This window comes from Ambystoma mexicanum, chromosome 10, assembly GCF_040938575.1.
Source record: "Ambystoma mexicanum isolate Mex_15411 chromosome 10, UKY_AmexF1_1, whole genome shotgun sequence".
Taxonomy (NCBI): Eukaryota; Metazoa; Chordata; class Amphibia; order Caudata; family Ambystomatidae; genus Ambystoma; species Ambystoma mexicanum.
This window is the reverse complement of record NC_090932.1, coordinates 1,026,536,795-1,026,558,790: the sequence shown is the minus strand read 5'-3', so window position 1 is coordinate 1,026,558,790 and position 21,996 is coordinate 1,026,536,795. Positions and strand designations below refer to the sequence as shown.

General features: G+C 49.4%; 1 protein-coding gene across 1 annotated transcript in view; it reads right to left on the bottom strand.

Moving 5' to 3' along the window:
* RNPEPL1 (arginyl aminopeptidase like 1) overlaps positions 1-21,996 on the bottom strand; it is a 422,807-nt gene that overhangs the window by 372,299 nt on the left and 28,512 nt on the right. Inside the window, exon 2 of the mRNA XM_069618841.1 lies at positions 7,708-7,848. Within this exon, the coding sequence (XP_069474942.1) occupies positions 7,708-7,848 (141 nt within the window). The remainder of the gene's footprint in view (positions 1-7,707; positions 7,849-21,996) is intronic.

Sequence of the window (21,996 nt, the reverse complement as noted above, 5' to 3'; positions counted from 1 at the left end):
TCGCAAACTACATTAATAATGGAACAGAAAACAATACCAAACCGCATCATACATTAGCTAATTATATATTCTTATTTAAATTTGCACATGTGAAACATTCCGTTTTTTAAACCACATTGAGGCAACATGGATCCCAATGTGTTTATAAATTATCCCATATTGTAAAAATACCTCAATTATAAGGGTATTTAATTCTATACTGTACACAAATTAGCACCACAATTTACAAAAATACAGATCGTTCAATAGTACAAACTTGCACATAAAATAGTAATTTGTCAATTTTGAGCCTTATAAACATGGGGCTCTGCCGTCTTCTAGCAGTATCCTTCCTTCCCTAGATGCACATGTTTCAGTCCTATGTGCACATATCCTCCGGACCTGCTTCAGTGGAACCCATGCCCACGATGAACAAGTTAGTTACCAACTGGTAAAGTTCTTTCGACTGGATGTTCCTCCAACGTATACCACATTTTTGACATGTAATGTCCAACACTGCACTTCGGAAACTTTTTCGGCAGAGGGTGTCCTGCGTCGGGTCGATGTCCCTCGAAGGCCTCCGTCGAGGGCGACGTCACCGGATGTTATAAATAGGACGCACGGCGCCCGTAGCCTCAGTTCATTTTTTTCCACCAGAACATGTGGCACCAATCCAATGCCTGCTTGACTGCACATAGCCTTGCGGAAACGTAAACTGCAATCGCATAGGACATTCTCCAGAGGGGCAGGCTGGGAGGGCAATGTGGAATACGTTGGAGGAACATCCAGTCGAAAGAACGTTGCCAGTGGGTAAGTAACTTGTTCTTCAAATGGATTGTGTCCTCCAACGTATTCCACATCTTTGACAGACTCCCAAAGCAGTACCATAAAATGGAGGAGGGAAAAGAATTTAGAGTACCCAATCAAATGGCAGAATAAAGAACCACCTTACGAAAGGCCATATCCTGACCATGGAACGTATCCAGGGAGTAAAGTTTAACAAAGGTGTGGATAGACGCCCATGTGGCTGCATCACAAATATTCCTAAATGGAACTTCACGTTGGAGGGCTGTGGAAGTAGTCAAGCCCTAGTGGAATGAGCTCTCAACCCTTTAGGAGGGTCCTTACCCGCCAATCGGTAACACTCGGTAATGGTGAGGATAATCCACCTGGACAAGGTCCGTTTGTTAACAGCCTGGCCCAATCGGTGTCCAGCATATCCCACAAGAGTTGATCATCCACTGTGACCCTGGACATCCTAGAAATATAAAAGCTCAGAGCTCTCTTAGGATACAACCTATGGAGTTGCTCCTCTTCCTTACCAGGATGAGGATAGAAAGAAGGAAGAACCACTTTCTGGCTCAAATTAAATTCAGAAACTACCTTAGGTAGAAAGGAAGGAAGGATGTACCCTCAGTACAACCCTGTCCTTGTGGAACACAGTAAAGGGCAGCTTAGAGAAAAGTGCCTGCAATTCACTCACTACCGCAACCAAGAACACTGTCTTGAAGAACAATCTCAAGGGACAAGAGTGCAAAGTTTCAAACCAAGCACCCATTACAAATTTCAAATCCCAAACCGGCACCTGCAAAAGGAAGGGCGGAAACACAGTCAGTCCTTTAAGAAATCAAAGGAATCTTAAGTAAGAGCATTCTGCCGACGAGCGCCTAAATATAGTCAGTGCTGCCAGGTAACCTTTAATGGTACCTACTAGCAAGAAAGACAATGGAACACTGAAAAAGTATCAACATTTTGTCCTCTGCACCAGTCGCAAAACTTACGGATATGGCAATGGTACAGGGATTTTGTTGCTGGCCTCCTGGCTGAAAGCAACATCTCCATCACATCATCCGGGAGGTCCCAATCCTCATCTCAACCTTTCAGATACCAAGCGTGAAGGTTGAGAGTTCGGACCTCTGGATGGAGAACCCGATTTCCCCCCGCCCCACCCCTCTCGCGAGAGCAGATCCTCTCGGTAGAGAAGACAGCGGGGAGGGCAGATGGACATTTCTAGAAGGTCCGGGTATCACGCTCTCCTGGCCCAATCCGGAGCAATGAGGATCATGTGGGAACCAAACCTCCATAACACTTGAGGAATGACGGGGACTGGAGAAAATGCATACAGTAGTGGGAATGACGTATCCACTACAAATGCGTCTCCCAAGGATTCTCTTGGAGGAAACTCCCTTAAAAAGAATCTTTCGCACTTCCGGTGGGCACTGGTGGTGAAAAGATCTACTTGTGGGGTTCCCCAAAGGGCGAAGATCTCCAGAAGGACTTCCTGAGCCAACTCCCACTCGTGAGAGATCGTGCTCTGCCTGCTCAGAGCATCTGCCGTTGCATTTTCGTCTCCGGCCAGATGAATTGTCGAGACCGAAATTCCCTGCTGGATGGCCCAAAACCAGAGCTGCATGGCCTCTCTGCACAACGAGAGTGACCATTACCCGCCCCCCACCTTTTTTCGTTGAGGTAATGCATGACCGCTGTGTTGTCCGTCATGATCAGGACACTCTTCCCCCGCACAGACGGCAGAAAAACCTTCAGGGCTAGCCTGATGGCCCTCAGCTTTAACAGATTGATGTGGATTTTGGACTCTGACGGAGACCAACGACTGCTGGCGGTCAAGTCGTTGACATGAGCGCCCCATTATGTGAGGGAAGCATCCGTCACTACAGTCACCTCTGGCCACTGTTGCCAAAACGGCTCCCGCTTCATCAGGTCCCTTCGTTGGCCCAAAATAGAAGATCCTGGGAGACCTGAGATGGGAGTCTGAACGGGATCCGACATCTTGTCTGAGAACTGCGACCACTGCATCTCGAGGACCCATTGCAGGGATCTCATCCTTAGCCTGGCCTCTGGCATCAGAAAAATGCAGGATGCCATGAGGCCGACTAACCTTAAGAATTCGAAAGCCAGGAGACTAGGCATTTACAAACTTTTCCACCATCTGCACAATGTGATGAGCCCTCACCTTGGGAGGCGAGCACTTCCAAGGACGTGTCCAACACAGCCCGATGTACTGGAGCTGTTGAGAAAGTCTTAGAAAAACTAAACCAAAATTTCAGGGTGAGAGGTCATACAATTCCAATCTAATGCTGGAAAAAACAGTTGGTCATACTGCATTCCATTTTTCACAAAATGTATTTTAATAACATCTGGATAGTATTAGTGGGGATAGAGCACCCAGGAATATTGAGACATAACAATACACATGAGTATGATCCAGTGAACAAAACATGGATCTCAATGTAATAACAATGATGAACTGCTATTCTTGGTGAGTCATTTCAATTATGCAGTCACAGGGATAAACATACAGCCACATCAAATTGACACATATACAAAAGACATGGATAATGCTTCCAATGTGCATTGTTTGAATGGTGATATCACTGTTGTGTCGACGTTTGTATTGTTATGTCTCAATATTCCTGGGTGCTCTATCCCCACTAATACTATCCAGATGTTATTAAAATACATTTTGTGAAAAATGGAATGCAGTATGACCAACTGTTTTTTCCAGCATTAGATTGGAATCCCACCTGGGTTTTTCAGGGCCCTGCCAGGTGCCCTATATCCAATTTAGCTGTTGAGAAAGTGTCAGATGCGACTTCTTGAAATTGAGGGAGAAGCCCAGCCTGTGGAGGGAGCGGCAGGTGAGACTGAGGTGATCCAATGCTTGCTCGGGAGAACGTGTACGGATCAGTCAGTCGTCCAGGTATGGGGTAGATGTAAATCCCACCTCACCTTAGATACACTGCCACCACCAACATTAGCTTGGTGAAGACCTTTGGGGGGAGGTCAATCCAAAGGGCAGGAACCGAAACAAAGTGAGAGTTGCCAACTGCAAACTTCAGGTACTTTCTGTGCTTGGGATGAAACGGCACATGTAAGTAAGCATCCTTTAGGTCCAGAGACACCAACCAATCCTGAGGTTGAAGGGCCTGGAGGACTTGAGAAAGAGTGAACATCTTGAACTTGTCCTTCCTGAGAAGTTTGTTCAACCAACGCAAGTCCAGGATGGGTCTCAAATCCCCAGACTTTCTTTGGGATCAAAAAATAAGGGGAATACCATCCCGTGTTCCTCTCTGCTACAGGCACCAGTTATATAGCGCCTTTCTCTAGCAGGGTCAAGATTTCCTGCACAAGGAGCGGATCGGCAGCTTCAACGAGAGATTCCCCAGTGGATGGTTGTGAGACCGCTTTAGGAAGGGAAGACAGTAGCTGTGGGCAATAGTATCTAAAACCCACGCATCCGAAGTAATGGCTCGCCACTCTTCGAGATGCTGAGACAGTGTGCCCCCAATCGGCGAACCATGGGACATGGCCTCAGGCTTGTTTTGGAGCGGCTGCGGCAGCGCCTGAAGGCAAAGAGGCAGCTGCCTGAGCAGCTTTGGCACCTCCATTTCCCTGACCACCACGGGTACTTTTTCGCTGACCCCTTTGACTGGCGGCTCCTCTTGTTCTACCAAAGGAGGAGTAGTAATGAAAAGAACCTCCCCTCCATGGCTGTCCCCTAGGACAAAAAGGCGGAGATTGACGCCCAGCTGCGCTTAAAGATTTCGCCGCAGCTTTTGAGATCTGCAACCTCTCAAGGGTCTCGTCAGCCTTGCTGCCAAACAAATGCGCGCCATCAAAGGGCATGTTCAAAAGACGGGCTTGCACATCCAGAGCAAAACCGGACTTCTGCAACTACGCAAATCTGCACATAACCGTGCTCGCAGCCATGGACCAGCTAACCCTGTCGGCCGTGTCCAAACCCGACTGAAGTGATTCACACAGGGCAACCTTGCCATCTTGCACGAGAGCAAGGAACCCCATCCCTTTCTTCCCCTTCGGGAATATGCTCAGCCGCTAGAGAAACAGTGAAAACCTTGCTACGGCAAAGGCACAAGTGGAGTTGGCGGATGTCAATGCCATACTCCCCGCAGAAAATACCTTGGGAGCCCAACGGTCAAAGCGTTTGTCGTCCCCATCAAGAGGGATGGTAGGGTACGCCGCCTGCCTCGAGGTGGCCGTAGCCACCTGAACCACTAAACTCTTGGGAGTAGGGTGAGTGGATAAATAGCTGGGGTCGCTAACGGAAAGGCAGTACTTCTTTGTCAACGATTTGTTAACAGCTGGAAGAGATTCCAGTGACTGCCAAGCAGCCGCCACCCTTTACTGTAAAGTGATATGAAAAGCTAACACCGGGTCAGAGGACAGACCTTGATCTAAAATGTCCGTTAGATCATCTTGTACAAAATCTTCAAGAGGACAGGACCAGCCCAGATACTCTGCGATCCTAGCCATGAGCCTCCTATGTGAAGACTCAACATGAGCCCAAATTCCACTTCCGGAGAAGTGTCCAACCCACTGGCATCATGAAGGGTTTGCCTCAACTCCAATTGACTGTCTCCAGAAAAGACAGGAGCCACATCAGGCTCAACAGCGTCCTCAAAGTCAGACCTTTCCTCCTCCTCATAAATGTCATCCAGAGGGAGGTAAAAACCTTGCCTCGGGACAGAAGAGGGCCTGGAGTCCACCCCTGGTCTCACAGAGTTAGCAGTAGCCTTCCTTGGATGATCCACCGTATCAGGGAACTCCAATGGTAAATTTCGGGCAAAAATCCCCAAAGGCATCAAGGGTGCCGAAGGCTTCGACTGCTTCAGCGTCGACAGTGCCAAAGGCTTGGACATCCACAATGGTGCAGACGGCGCCGAGGGCTGATAAGAAGGCAAAGCCTTGATGTCCGAATCCGACGGACACAGCGCCGACAGAGTCGACGCAGGCTTTGAGCCCTTAGCAGGTTTCTGCATTCTCGCTCGGGACGAGCACCGAGACTTGGAAGCACGTCTCTTGCGACTATCCTGAGCCTTGTCCGAACGGGACCTCGAAGGTTACCTATGCGAGTCACGTCGAGGACCCGAGCCCGAAAGCGTGCGAGCCACGTTACGAGATCGTTCCTCGATAGCTTCATCAGAAGGCGCGGCTGGAACCGTGCCTTCCCATTGAAAAATCACCAACATCTGCTCCTTAACAGCAGCCCATTCCTCCGGAGTCGAGGACTTTGTCGGGCATGCCACTTTCCTCATGGCTCCATCCTCCGACGAGGACGGGGAAGGCGGCCGGTGACGGCGCTTCATAGAATGCCAGGACGAGGAAGAAGAATGGCGGTAAACACTCTGGGACCGAGATCCCTGGGCCTCCTCCCGACACGGAGAATCACCTCTCGAGTCGTCGGTGGATACCCCCCTTGAACTATTTAGATTTTCGGGACTTACTGAGCTTAGAACCCCTACTTACCTGAAGCTTCCCCTTGCGCTGTGCAAGGCCTTGGCAGTCAGCTACTGCCATTTTGAACAGTTGTCAGTGTCGTTACTCTCACCCAAGCACCACAAACAAATGTGATGCGGGTCGGTGATAGATATTTTAGACTTGCAGTCCTGGCAGGTCTTGAAGCCAGAACGCGGAGTCAGAGGGGTCGAAGAAGACATCTCTACAATGAAACACACGAGGCGCGCAGAGTTCCCGAAGCTAACACGTTTGCAGAAAAAACTGAACTTAGGAAGCACGGCGCCCGTAGCCCATTTATAACATCCGGTAACGTCGCCCTCGACAGAGGCTTTCAAGGGACATCGACCAGACGTCATCGACGCAGGACACCCTCTGCCAAAAAAGTTTCCGAAGTGCACAGCTGTGGACATTACATGTCAAATATGTGGAATACGTTGGAGGACACAATCCATTCGAAATATGGTCACTTGGCTACCAATGTGAAAAATGGGCTAGACACATGGTGTAGACAAAACTAAAACAGCGGACACCAACCTACACCACAGCACACTTTCTAGGAGACTGTCACCCTGGGATCAAAATTGAGCTCTTAATGAGCAGCTCTACGACCAGATAGCCATATTGATTACTAAGGCAGTCCTTTACAAATAGGGTTTCAGTGACAGGGACACTTCAGTAGGAGTACCTGTGTAGACAACGAAATCAATAAACTAAGTTAGCCTGCAAAAGGAAAGCAACATGTTCAGGGGACCCACAAAGCGGCTCAAAAGAACTCAACAAATGAAATTCTGACAAAATCGCCTCATGCTTTTCTCCCACTAAAGAGTACATTTTCCAGTAAGTGCACATTGTGGATCATTACCTTGATTATGTGCTTGTGAGTTGACCAACTGTACTTAATAACTAGCATCACCCCCCCCTCCACCCCCAAGAATGAAACCTAGCTGCTCGTTGGCATTGCCAAGGTGAGAGTCGGGTATGTGTTACAGTACGTTGCCTTTTCTAAGCTTTCACCAGAGGACACGAGGACTATCCCTAACATATGGCAACATATCTATCCCAGTCACTCCATGGGAGCAAGGTTTAACTACATGACTCAACTGGATTTTTAATCACAGGAGCTCCCCTTGGAAGGCCCATGTGCTACAGCAGGCTGTAAATGCCATGCCACCAAACAGAGCCCAGTCAGCTCAGCGTCCAAGGTTACTAACATTGTGCTACTGGAGCACCCCAGCCCTGAAAGGCTTTCGGTCACTTAGGGAGCACGTGAAGAAAAAAAAAGAAAAAAACTAAAAAATAAAAAAAAAAAAAAAAAATCACATTCCAGATTAACCATCAGAACAGGAAGCAAGGATTTAAACGAAATTAAATTTAAAAAAGAAAAAAAAAATACAATAATTCCATAGTACTGGCTCATTACAAACGCCTGTGTTAAGGAAAAGTACAACATACCTTGACGGTAGCAGAGTAGGTGCTCTTCACAGCCGGTGTGTCAAAGCATGGGAAGAAGGAGCGGTTACACACAGAGTGACCCTGTGTGAATACGAACAGCTTGGATTTCCCATAAGTGAGCTCTGGATCCAGCCACCAGATCTGTGGGGAACAAACAAAAATATTTGTTTTTTTGGACAGTGACTGAGAACCATGAACCAAGCCAATAATTGTCTGGAAATACAGTAACAAGATAGCAAATTACAACAACTGACTATGCTAATCAGTCGTCAATAATTCAGACACCAGGCAGTGAAGAATAGCCTAGACTTCTGCATTCATTGGTGCCGAGGCTAGGTAATGAAAGGCATCGTGGACTACAACAAATGTTGGTGGGAATAATGCAGTGACCAAACTGAAAAGGTTAGTCCCCCGAAGTAACCTGGTCATCCGTAGAATAATTTGAAGTATAACTGGGGAGCCTCGCACACCATTGCGACCAAACTGGAAACTAATTTCAATCACCTGCATCTCGATGATATGGACGTAGGACATATGCAGTATAGCTCATAGACAGCCAATGTATGGTTAGCCGTCTATAACAAAAAAGACATGTGCGTAGGTCTTTGAAGTACCAAAGTCCAGAAGTACCAAAGTCCAACACATTTGCTAACAGTTAAAATTGTATTAGTTCATGCTATGTTTTGTTTGCTATCCAATCATTCAATGTTCTGGGTAGTTCCTACATTATTTGAGATCATCAAGCGCCCACTACATGCATTTTTCCATATTGCTGAGCACACTGGCAACAAATACTTTCAGAATCGTTTAGGTCAGCTTCTTCCGAGCACTGGGCAGGAAGTGCCACGAAAGTTACACACACGTTCTGAGCTCTATGAACCTTTGTTTCAAGATCTTGGTATGCTGCACAATGCGAGTAAGCCCTGGTACGGAAGGAACTTTGACATCTTTCTTCTTGTATTCGAATTGCTACGGGATGATCTGTTTTACTGCATGGCCTATAGGGTTATGCAATGCTAGCCAACATGATGTCAGTCAGGCTTGTTATTTGGTGAATTGTGAACCAATGTTCAATGCACTCATTGCGCTGATGTCGCAACAAAGGCATAATTCCAATGGCAGATGACCACTCTACAAATGACAGGTAAGAAAGGTAAACTATCCAATTTTCAGTATGAAATGACATGTTAAGCTTTGTTACATTAGGCGGCCCTGTCATCTTAAACCATGCTGTAATTTATGTTTCGTTGTTCCACATCCCTTTCCTGGAGTGTGTTGGCGAGTTTCAGAGTTCATCCACAATCTCCTCTTTTTTTAAAATGGCAATCGTAGTAGGCCAGTGCTTCCTCCGCATGAAAAACTAGGAATAAAGTATAACTTTCATCCCATAGCAGACTGGGTCTGGACCACGCCATCCTCGGCCTGACCTCGCTAATAAGAGAACCATCCCCTTGTCACTTTACTCTAGTAAAAACCATCCATGTCCCATTAGGCAATCATAGCTGTCAATCAACACGATTAGACTTCCACCATTAAGCCTTCCACAAGATAGAAAAGTGCTTTGAATTGACAGCAAGAGTACATGCAGCAATTTGCAAAACAAAAACAAAAAAAAAATACAAATAATTGCTCAATTCTTTGAAGATCAACATAAATCATGCCGTAGCGTGTGTGCCTTTTCTCAACTAGAGCGTCCCTCAATATGTTTCACGGGTTAAATCACTGCCCCCTATCCGATTACACCTGAATCTCTGCCAACTGCCACCGCGCCATACAATACAGATTCTCCAATCTGTAAATTAGGACAAATGCCAAAAGCATACTGGTCAGGCTCCACCCAAAGAGATCAGGCCCTGAATGAGTATTAATTGGCTACAATGAATCAAAACAAGAGGTGGTGGCCTTATGGGATCACCCCGAAATTCTGGACCAAGGATATAGACAGGACACGTGGCCAAAATAAGAAGACTTCTCTTCCCGGTAAAGTATTTTTTTTTCAAGTATGTATTTATTGTTTTTTGCGCATACAAGCATGACAATACATCTTCAAGTTAGCCTTTTAAAGCAGACATGCATATAGGTAAAACAAAAAAACAAAGGAACCAAGAAAAGCCCAAACATTGGGCAAGTCATTGGGGGGCGGAGGAGGACTGGAGGGGAGCTGGATGTCTTAGCTTGACGTGTTAGGGGGGGCGGAGCGATGAACTTGTGTCGGTGCAGGGGTCCAGCCAGGAGCCACTGCCCCAGGAATCCAGGGCGGCTGAGAAGGGCCTGTCTGATTGCTGGTGACAGGGCCACAGCCTGTTCTGCCCTCCGCGCTTCTATGTCTATGGGGCCATCCAGCGGAGGCTGGGGGGCTGTCTCGTTACGCCTGGATATTTCCCTGTGTAGTCCAGGAAGGGGGACCAGATCTGTTTGAATTTGGAGGTGTTGCCAAATCTTATGGCTGTAATTTTCTCCGCCGCCACAGTCTCCCAGCATTTCAACCACCGCATTTGTATAGCTGGACCCTCAGGATTCTTCCAAAGTCTGGCTAGGGAGATCTTTGCGGCTGTCAAGACCTGGTTGCATAAATCCGCTATGCGGCCTGTAAGCGGGAGCTGTCCCTCGCCTGTGACCCACAAGAGAACTGTTAGGGAGAATTCTCATTTAGGGCCAATTTCCCTCACCTAGTGAGTCCCCCAGCAGCTTTGCTGGACTTCTGGAGTTTATTTTCTTCCACTTGGTAAGAGTGAGAGCTCCCCCCCCCCCACTCTTACCTGGGTTTTGCTATGTGTTTTTACCTGTTTTTGTGATTGTGGACTCTGAAGTACACCACTTCAGTAGCCCCCTTCTTTTTGTGTGTCACACAGCACCTTCAGTGCCGTGGCACAGGGTTGTCTTTGAGACTTCCCTCGACTCCGTTTCTGAGGCGACTACTGTCCCCCAGAAAAGGGTAAAGTTACCATTAACTTTACTCAGTCAATCTACCACAGATCCAGTACACCCCATCTTCCATGGAGTACTGGAAAGTGTTAACTCGTATCCCTTTTTATCTGTACCTCCTAGAGCATTGTTTCGCTGTTTTAACATTTAGACTTGGCTGGTGGCAGTGGTATCTACCCTAACTTTTCTACCGCGATATTAGATAAACATGGTACTGATCTTGGCCATTATATTAGCCTCGAACATAAACCTTGGCTCCGGTTGGGTTTATTCGCCATTTCTTTTTGTTAAAGTCCTTCTTGTGTTTTACTTTGCGCGGAAAACTAGGTTCACCTTCTTTGTTCACTGTTATTTGGCGGGCTTCTGCCCAGAAGCCCTCCTCAAGGCGCCTGGGTGTCTAGGTGGGCTGAATGTGAGGGAGGGGTGTAGTCACCCCCTGCACAGGGTATCCTAGGAAACCCAAGTCGCACTTTGTCGTGATTGGCGAGGGTAGTTGTCCGGGCTGGACAACCCCCCTGCTGGGGGATTGACAGTCAGGCTGCGTGAATGGGGTTTTTTCGCATAAAAGGCAGGTCTCTTGGGCAAGAAGTCAGAGTCGCAACTGGAACTACAAGGAACCAAAGAGAAGTGGAGAGAACGACGGCTGCGGCAACTACCCTGTCCCGGTGAAGCCCTGCTACAGTCCTGAGCTATCTGCCCTTCAACGACTCAGAAGATCCAGTCCGGAGTCTTCTTCCCTTGAGCTTGGTGGGGATAACCAGCTCATCTTCTACAGCCAAAGGATCCTCTTCCGTGGTCGAAATCGCTGCACACTGCTGTAGTGGTCCGGATAGCCACCTGAAGAGCCTTTCCTGGTTTTAGGGGCGCACCTTTTATTCTGCGTCGCTGCTGCCTGTCTCATCCCTTTGTGGTACAGACCCCGTTCAGACGTCGTCCTTCTCGACGAAGCTCCAGGCATCGTGGGTCTGCGGGAAACCAACAGGAACAACTGGCAGGGCACCAGCTGCACCATTGGAACAAGGTACTGTGTTCTGTTGAGGAAACTGGGTGAATCCCTTTCTTCTTCATTTCCAAGGCTTGCCCTTGTCTTCCCTCCTTCTTATAACTTTTGCTTCCGAACATTGACCATATCAAAAGTAATTTTGGCTACGTTGAATCCTGAACTGTCGGACCGTGTGATCTTCGGCAACTGGCCCCGGTGTCTTTCGACCCTGTGACTTTTGAACTCCTGTCTGAGAGTTTCTTGATTCTGCCTGCCTAACCAAAATATTGCATGCGATTTTTGCCTCCAACTCCCTCTGGGTATCTCAGGTGCCAAGTGTGTTTTTGCCCCAGTAGCATTTCATGTCACGGATACGCGTTTGTTTAGTAGACCGAACTGTCAAAAAGTGATCGCAATCGTATTCGCGGTAACATGTTTTGGGCCTAACACCGGATCATTGCAACACAGGGTACTTACCTTGAGACTTACTGTACAAAGTGAATGGGTTAGTTGTAGTATATTTAACGTGTGGTTTTTATTGAAGTTTGATTGAAGTATTGCGTCTATAACGAATGGTTTAAAAATAAATGTACTTCTATTTTGCTTGAGTCACAGTAATTGTGGTCCCTTTGTGTAATCTCTGCTACTGCTCATATACTCTTGAGATAAGCCTGGCTGCTCTGCCACTGCTACCACTCCGACATAGTAGTACAGGCTTGTACCAAAGGTAAAACTTGTATCACCACCTGTAGTCTTAATTGTGTGTAGTGGTCCCTCAGGGCACTGCACAGGATTCTGCCTAACAAGGACACAATTCCTGGGTCTCAGGGAATTGTGAGGCCCGTGATCCCCTTAATTTGTTCAAGGACGGCCCTCCAGAACACAGTGGATTTCGGGCAGAACCAGAGCAGGTGAAACAGCGTGCCCGGGTCAGGGCAGCCCCGCCAGCAATGTGGGGGTATAGCTGGGTTGAATTTGTTCAGGGCCTCTGGGGTGCGATACCATCTATAGCACACCTTGTAGACGGCCTCCCCATTTGTTGTGCATCGAGAACTCTTGTGGGCGCGGGACCAGATCCGACTCCACTCCTCCGGCTCGATGGTTCTGCCAATGTCTTTTTCCCATTTGAGCATATACTGTTCTTTTTTGAACAGGTCCGATATGTCGAGCAGTTTGTAAAGGGTCGATGTTTTACCCCGGGGGGAGTGGGGGGGCAAGTACGCTCTAGGGCGGTTAGGTCCCTGCCTCAGAGTTTCTTGGCCACTTTGCTGGATAGCCAGTGCCTGAGCTGGGTGTAGCGGAATCTTTCCGTCTCGGGGGATCAGGAATTTGGTCTTCCATGCCTCAAGGTTTAGCGGGCTCCCGTTCTCGAAGAAGTCCGCCAAAGTTCTCAATCAGCTGTCGCGCCATCTGCTGAAGTTATTCGGGGCCAGCCCCAGGGAGAAGTTCTGTGTTGTTCCAGACTGGGGTGAGCGGGCCTGTCGGGCCCCTGTATTTCCAGAGGCGCACCACTTTCTTCCAGCTTGAAACCGTATTCCACGTGGCCGGCAATGGGCCCGTGCCCCGGGGCATGTTGTCTTCTTTTATGTGTGGCAGCTCCTCAATTGGGGTGGTGCTCCAGTTTCATCCATCTGGCCCGGTTGGTAGTGGTTTTCCATGCGAAGGCGTGCGAGAGCGGGGCCACCAGGCAGTACCTGGCCACGTCTGAGACCCCAAGGCCACCAGTGGCAGGGCCGCGGAGCATAATGTGCCTCGGTATTCGCGGTTTTCTGTTCACCCAGACATATTTCGAGATATCTCTTTGCAGTTTTTGCAGGGCTTTCTTGTGGAAGGTTGTGGGGAGCGTCAGGCTGTAGTAGAGCAGCCTCTGGAGCAGGTTCATTTTCAGTGCCGTGATGGGGCCGAACTAGGAGATTTCCTGCTTGTGCCAGAGTCCCAGGTCGTCTGAGTTCTCTGATTAGGGGGAGGAAGGGGGGGGGGGGTTCGCTTTGTAGATATCCTCTGACTTGTTCGGAATCTTCACCCCCAAATAGCTTATCTGTGTTTTAGCCCAAGGGATCGGGAGTGCGGCTTTCAGGTGCTTCTTGAGGCTCTCCGGCACGTTGACTTTGCGAGGTTTATCGTAAACCCTGAGGCTTCTCTGAATTCCTCCAGCTCTTGCCACAGGGCCTGCATGGACCCCTCTGCTTGGGTTAGTGTGAGAATTATGTCGTCAGCGTAGAGGGCCGCCTCGAGTACTAAGCCCTGGATTGCTGGGTTGCTCCGGATTCTGCAAGACAGTGGTTCCATAGGGAGGGCGAAGATGAGCGAGGAGAAGGGACACCCTTGCCTGCTACCTCTGGAGATGCCGATTTTCCCTGAGCAGGCTCTGTTCAGTCTCAGATGGTAGTCGGGTGCTGGTAGTTGGCGAGGGCCCCATTTTCTGAAATTCAGGCCGAACCCATAGTGGCATAATTTATCTTCTATGTAGCACCAGTCCAGCATGTCGAATGCCGTATGGGCGTCTAACGAGAGAATCACCGGGGGGGGGGGGGGTGCCCAATCTGTTCGCTGACTCAATGATGTCGATTGTTCTCCTGCTGTTGTCCTGTGTTCCGGCCCGGGATGAACCCCGTTTGATCCAGGTGGATGATGTCTGGGAGGATGGGGGCTAGTCTGTTGGCCAGGATTTTAGCCAACAGTTTGGCGTCATTGTTCAGCAGCGTGATGGGCCTGTACGATGCACAGTGCGTTTGGTCCTTGCCTGGTTTCAGGATAAGGATCGTGGAGGATTCTTCCATCGATGGCGTGGTAGCTCCCGTGGTGAGAAATGAGATGAACAGGTTGGCCAGCTGCGGGGCTAAAATGTGCACGAACCTCTTATGGAATTGGGCTGAGAATCAGTCTGGCCCCTCTGTCGTAATTGGCTGCTCCAAGGCTTCTAGCGCTGGGTGTGTTGGGGGCCTCTGGGTGGCGGCAAGGAAACCGGCACGGGCCAAGACGGCCGTTGGAGACCCCGCCATGATGCTCTCATGGTGCTGCGTCATCAGGTCGAGCTTCTCTGCCTCAGTATGGCACAGGTTACCGGTGTGGTCGGCCAGGCACTGGATGTAGTTCCTCATTTGGACTTTCTTCAGTTTGTTCGCCAGGAGGCGATTTGCCTTGTTGCTGTTTAAGTAAGGAAATTGTTTGGTGTATGTCAGGGCTCTGGCCGTCCGATCGGCTTGGTGCATCTCCAGTTCTGCTTCCGCCCTTTTGAGGTCCCGGCCGGTAGTTTTGGCTGGACACTTTTTAAAGCTGGTTTCCAACTCGGCCACCTTCTTCTCCAGGTTGGTTTGTTGCAGCTGGTTTAGCTGGCAGAGTCTTGCTGTAGCAGACATGGCTACACCCCGGACCATTGCATCCCAGATGGTTGCCCCGCATGACATCGGGTGAGGCGTTCTCCCTGAAGTAGTTTGTGAGTGCTTCCACCAGCTTGGTGTTGATAGCTGTTTCTGAGAGGATCTGATCTTGGAATCTCCAAGGCCTCTAGCGGGGTTCCAGGAGACCCCGAGTCCATAGGTTTAGGGTCACTGGCGCATGGTCCGAGATGGTAATATGTCCTATGTGGACCCCTTACACGTAGGGTGCCAGCTGGCTAGAGGCTAGCAACAAGTCAATTCTCGAATAACTTTTGTGGCCATGAGAAAGGTGTGTGTAGTCCCTCGCTCCTTGGTTGAGAAATCTCCAGATATCTATGGCTTCCGTTTCCCTCAGGAATTCGGCCATGGCTAGGGCGTTGGTGAAGTCCTCCCTGGAAGGCGGGAGAGTTTTGTCCAGGTTAGGGTCTGGTGGCAGGTTGAAGTCCCCCCCACCCCAATTAGCAGCTGGCCTCTGGCGAATGTGGCTATGACCGGTAATAGATTGCGGAGGAAGGGGCCCTGGTCCTTGTTGGGGCAGTAGATAGCGATTAGGGCGATCGGCAGCTCGATTAGGCGGCTCCTGAGCAGCAGGTACCTGCCCTCTGGATCCTTTTTTGTAGTGACCTGGGGCAGGGGCAGGTTGCTGCTGATAAGAATGGCAACGCCCCTTTTCTTCTGCTTAGCTGAGGTGAAGAAGTGTCTCAGGTAGCTTCGAAAGTTTATGCGCTTGTCGTCTGGCTCTGTGAGGTGCGTTTCTTGGAGGAAGACCACGTCTGAGTCGAGCCGGGCGAGTCTTTGTTCCACAAGTTTCCGCTTCCTGGGGGCATTCAGGCCCCAGACGTTCCAGGTCGTCACGTTAAGTATCTTATCCAGGGTCCCCATTTGTGGCCTCTTATGGGATGGTGTGCAGACCCCCCCCCCCTCCTGCACCGTTTCTCCCCCGTGTTCCGTCAGTCCACCTTTTGCGAAAGCTTACCCCCAAACGATCCTCTCCAACCCCCCCCCCCCCCCCAACTGAAAGAACTTCCGGACCAGCTAGCAGGGCGGCGACCAGTCCAACGCGCCGGGACAAATAGAGGTGATGGCGCCTCATATGTGTGGTCAATGAAACGGATTAAAGTTACCACGTATGACGTCCCTGAGGGAGGGGGGAGGGGGGGGGGAAGACCAGCCTGCGAGTTGTTAGGGGCCAGTGGAGGACTTGGGACCCCCCGGGATGCCAGGGAACCCAAGTGATGGGCGACCCGTGCTGGGCGAGCCCCTGAGGGGGAGGGGGGACGGGGGACCCGAGCCGAGCTGCTTGAAGTTAACTTGGGTTCACCGTGCTGCCTCCGTATGGTATGGGAGCCGCAGTTGCCGGTGGCCAGGGGGTGACGAGGTGCAAGTTCTGGCGGGGGTGATCTCCGGTTCAGTCATTGTTCTTCTTGCTTTTTGCTGCGCCTCCTCTCGACACGGGTCCAGGACTTTAGGGGCTCCTGCGGGTGCCCCCTCTGGGCTTTGGACGGGCCCGTCGGCGTCCTTTGGCTCCGCCTCTGGGTTCATGAAGCTGGACGCTTCACTGGGTGTGAGGATGTGTTGGGATTTGCTTTCCCGTGCAAAGGATAGGGAGGTGGGAAATCCCCAGCGGTAAACTACCTTCTTCTCGCGGAGCCATTCCGTCAGTAGCTTCAGAGCTTTCCTCTCTGCCAGGGTGCTTGCAGCCAGATCTTGGTATAGGGAGATTACGGCATCCCAGAAGAGTATGCAGGGGGAGCTTCTAGCCTTGCGCATGCTCTGCTCTTTGATTTTGAAGAAATGCACCCTCACCAGGACGTCCGGAGGAGAGGAGCTGCTTTGTCTAGCCCTGGTTCTGTGCACTCTGTCCAGTTCCAGGGGGGCTCTGTCTGGGAGAGCTAGGATGAAGCGCAGAAGGTCGTTGACGTAGGCCCTCAACTCTGTGTCCGGGACGGAGGGGGGGTTCCCCCTGAGGCGGATGTTGCACCTAAATCTATTCTCGGCATCCTCCCGTTTGAGTCTGAGGGCCTCGCACCTGGCCTACAGTGCCGTGATTTTGTCCGCCCCCTCACCGATTTCAAAGTTCTGTTTGAATAAGGTGGCTTCTATTTCTTCCGTTCTGGATTCTATATCCCCACCTGCTTGTCTAAGGTGGAGATCTTGTTTTTCAGTTCATCCGTACCTTTTTGGTATTCCTTGGTGATTGCCGTAAGGTGGTCTTGAGGAGGTCCCCTTTTGTGACCTCCTGTATGGCCAGGGCCGGTATCAGCTTGGGCCCCCGAGCTAAGGTCTTCGGTGCGCTCTCCCCGTTTGGGTTTCTCCGTCATGATAGCCGCGAATAGGGAGGAGATGTCCGCTTGTTTCGGGGGCTTGGAGTTCCTAGACATTCTAGAGTTGCCAGGAGCTTTGCCGTTGGGTGTGGTCCCCCCAAGCTGGAGCCGGATGAGAACCCTGTCCACCCAGGCTGTGTATTCGCCCGATTACCCGGGGCCCAGGGCTGGTGCCAGGGCTCAGGGACCTGTGTGCGCCTCAGGCTCTGATTGCGGGGGCGGGGGGGGGGCGCTGAGATGGGCCAACAGTTGTAGGTTCTGTTAGTCCATAGGGGGCTTCCTGATGCTGGTGGGGGCCGGGAGATTGGAAACCGGGTCGCCGCCAGATGGTGACGATGGGAATCGAGATGCAGGTGTTGCCAGACCATAAGGGGACCCACTGGCCGCAGCTTCGGGCTGGTGGTTGGAATTAGCATGGGGGGGTGGCCCGCGGAAGGTACCGGGGGGGGTTGCTGCCAAGTGGTGGCGGAATCCGTGGGCTCCGAGCCCAGAGCGTGTCCCGAGCTGCAGGAGAGTGCAGTGCTTGTGCACAGCGCGGAGGCTGCCCTGCCCTCTGCCGTTGCTCCAGGGCGGTCCAAGACGACACAAGGTGCGAGGCCTGGGTGGACCCTTTGATCCAGGTTTCCAGGGGGGCTTCCGGCATGGCGAGACAGGCGGGAGCAGGGTCAGGCACCCCGAGAGGTGGAGCAGGCCGATCCACCCACTGAACGCGGCAGTAGTGCCAGGGGTCCTAGCAGCTCCCAGCAGGCTAAGGTGGAGACGGGGCTCAATGGAATCCCCCAGTGGCCGTCAGTTCCAGTGGAGGAGCCCCCGCCGCCAGACCTCACCTTTTTTGTTGACGGATGGGGCCGCTCTTGTGGCAAGTGTCCGGGAGAGGTCCGCTGGGAGGAGCAGGCAGCCTGAGACAGGACCCCCCCCCCCCCCACGCAGATGGAGCGGGTGGGCACGGTGACCGTCCCAGCGGCTCTGACAGCACATGCAGGTCCGAGATGGTGGGGGAGGCTCCGGGCTGATGGGGTTTGGGACGGGGCTTCCTAGGTCCCTCCTCCTCCTCCCCCTCCCCCTCCTCTTCCCCCTCCTCCTCCTCCTCCTCCTCCTCCTCTTCCTCCTCTTCCTCCTCCTCCTCCTCCTCCTCTTCCTTTGGCAGGCCGAGGCGCTCTCCGCAGCGCACCCGATCCGCTCCGGGGCAAGTGAGGCCAGCGTGCCCCCGACGCAGGGGGGGGTCCCACAGCAGAAGAGCCAGGTGGTGTGCGGGCAGTAGCGGGGCCTCAGGGCCACACAGCTGGCTGGGGTGCTGACCGGGCGGCCCGCTCACTGAGACGTGGGCATCAGGGAGTCTTCAATGGCATTGCGCCTGCCATCTTTGGTGCAGGGGGGCTTTCTGGGGCCCGCCGAGATCTGCCGAATACCTCGGGAGTCCGGCGGTCCCGTAGGCCAAGAGTCAGCCTCCACGTGCTAGAGCCCCCCCGTGGGCCCGCGGCATTGGGCGAGTTAGCGGGATCGCAGGTTTCATCAGGGCATATTGGTGTTGGCGCGTGACACGGTCGGAGCTCTCAGAGAGCCAGACCTACCATCTTGCCGCCAAGCCACGCCCCGGAAAAGTACTTTTATTCTTATATACACCCTTATCAGGGCCGGGGGAGCCAGCCAATCAGGTTGATAGGAACGCAGGCTGAAACCAGCCATCTCAGCCCACGTTCCAAGTCGCCCAACTGTGGATCCCCCGCTGCCATCTCACCACCCCCCCCCACACACACACTTAACTCATTTCAGCAGTGGTGAGTGCTGCCACAGCCGCTCCTTCCTTTCGGCTCTCAAAGGCCACCATGGAAAGGAAAGAGGGGCTCCATATGTTGTTACTACAGGAAACCACTATGACAACAAAAAAAAAATGTAACAAGCCTACAAGATGTTTAAAATGCTTGCATGTGGCGAGGAAGTGCAATATCCATCCTGATGCCACTTTTACTCCATAAAACTGGGAAATGCTTTCCCTATCCCCAAAGAAACATAGTGGGGAATATATGCCCCCCACCCCAAATAAAATAGCAAACAACCAGGACCCCATCCGCCTGCTTCTACCGAGAAGCTCAACGATTATGTTCGGATCAGTACTTCCAGCCAAGCTGTGCCAGCGGAAGGAGTGCCAACATTATTACTACCTAACCTGTACAAAAACAAATTTAGCTTTTAATTAGCATTAATTGGTGCAATGATATATGGATAAAACAAAACAAAAAAAACAAAAAAAAATGAAAAAAAAAGAAAAACATTATATAATAAAAGGCCAGATGTAGGTTTGTCCAAAGCAGTCATGCACCTGCTTTGCTTGTTACCACCGCTAGAGGGTGCGTCCAGGCAAACAAAATTGTATTTTAACAGACATACAATTAGCTTCAGAAAAGGCCCAAAACAGTGATACCACTTTGACAGCATACTTCAAGTTGCATACACCAAGAAAATATATACATAACATTAAAAAAAAGAAATACATTTCCATTGCTCAGCTTAATCGAATGTAACAATAAAATTAGAAACCTCCACCCAACACAACGTTGGCCTATGTACACAGGCTTTTGCACTAGTATATATTTTTTCAAATTTACTTTCACTCCCCTAAAGTAAAAAAGACCCCAATTGGGAAGAGGAAATCCGTTTTTAACCACAAAAACACGTTTATCTCCCATCTTCAAAATAGGGAGCAAAATGAATAGTCTTTTAGAAACCACCACTACGTTTAATTCTTTTTTTCAGCCCTTTTAATCAGCCTAACCTCTTACATGAGACATCTGCTGAATAAACTTTGCAACATCAATTTGGAACCTACTTACATTTTGGTATCTCTAGATGTCGTGTCTCTGTACACCTCCATAGAACATTGTTTTGTTCTTAATGCTTTCCATCATTTTTTAGACACATTCTATAGGTTTTAAACAGAATCAGATGCTTTTATCTAGGTTTAAATGTTCTCTAAAGCATAGTCTTCATTTTTGATAAGCAACTTTTTAAACAAACCCGAGAACAGCCACGGGGACATGTATGGCACCCACCTATGCCCATCTATATATGTGGGCAGAGATGTTTGATGAATATGGATGTGATAATCTGGTACAGGTTTATCAACGACCTATTCCTCATTTGGGATAGGACATATGAGAAATGTAATGAATGTCACATGTTTAAATAACGAGATGAACCTTCCATTGACAGCAGTACGAATGAACTAACTCCTCTGGACGTCAAATATGAAGTGGTAAACATGGTAACCTCCACTTTATTCAGAAAACCCACAAGTGCTAATGCTGTACTTCATGCCTCTGGTCATCACCCTGTTCCCTTAGTTAAACCCACCCCTTACAGAGAACATTTAAGGGCAAGGCGCAATTGCTCAACTGAGGAAAATTTTGTGAGAGGCTAAAAACATGACAGCATTTTTTGAAACATGGCTATTGTGTGTAGAACATAGAGATTGTATTTGAGAAAGTCAAGCATAAGAACCGGAATGAACGTCTTAAAATGGAACAAAGGAAGCCTGCAAATGATAAGATTGAGTTATCACAGCTTACACCCATCAAGCAGAACATCAAAGTCATTTTTTTCAAAACATTGTCCAATTCCATCTGCTTTTGATTTAAAGCATGCATTTCTCTTCCTCTCATCCTCTCCTATCACTTTCTCTAAAGTGCCTTAACTGAAAACGTTATTGTCCCCCAATCTAATTAAGAATGTTACAACTATGAATAATTGGTTATCTTAAAAGAATTCAAACATGTTTTTTTTTATAATGCCATCACTGCCAGATCTGTGATTTGTTTTTACAAACTCAGATTGAGATTTCTGTTGGTTAATGTACTTTCAAACACAAGAGTAGCAGTTTGTCAGATTTTGTTTTATAGATTACCAAATGCACTTGTGGACTCAGATACATAGGAACCAACAATAAGACATTTAAAATGTAGTATCCGACCTTATCATTCTGCTAGTAACAATACAGGCATCAATTATCCTATGACCACACAAATTTGTTGGCCTAGCACACTTCTCGGAGCATCTCAAACAAGGCAACAGACAAATAGAATCTTAAATGATTATACGTTTTGAGACTCTTAAACCCAAAAGTCAATGGTGACGAAGGACTGTGTTTTTCTACATTAACCACCAGAAATACTAAAGTTGAATTAACATGATCCAACTTACTCTGCTAAACCAACAAGGATAATTTGATTGTATGATGGATTAACAAACATTTGCTTTTTTATATCCATGTTGTTTATTTTTCTACATTAGCTTAGATATCCCTCTTAATACATTTCAGAAAGGTACTATTATGTCCCAGTATAGTCTGCAGCCCTCCAGATAAGGTGCGTATAATGCCTTTTTACGCACAGAAATATTGTCAATACGGCCCTTTTAACTCTTCCTTGCATACCACTTACACAGGCTATTTTTGGCAGCACCCCCATAAATCAAGGATCTCACGGGTGACAGCCTGGCAAGCAGCAGCTTGCAAATCCACTTTAATTTAGTAATCCACACAGTTCCTTGAAAGAAGCAACTGGGATGAGTCCTGGTCTGTTGAATCTTTTTTTAACACTCTCCTCTGTCAATGATTCTATCAAGATAATACTTTGAGTAATGTAAAAAGGGAATTTGTGTTTCGTTCACTTTGTTCAACTCC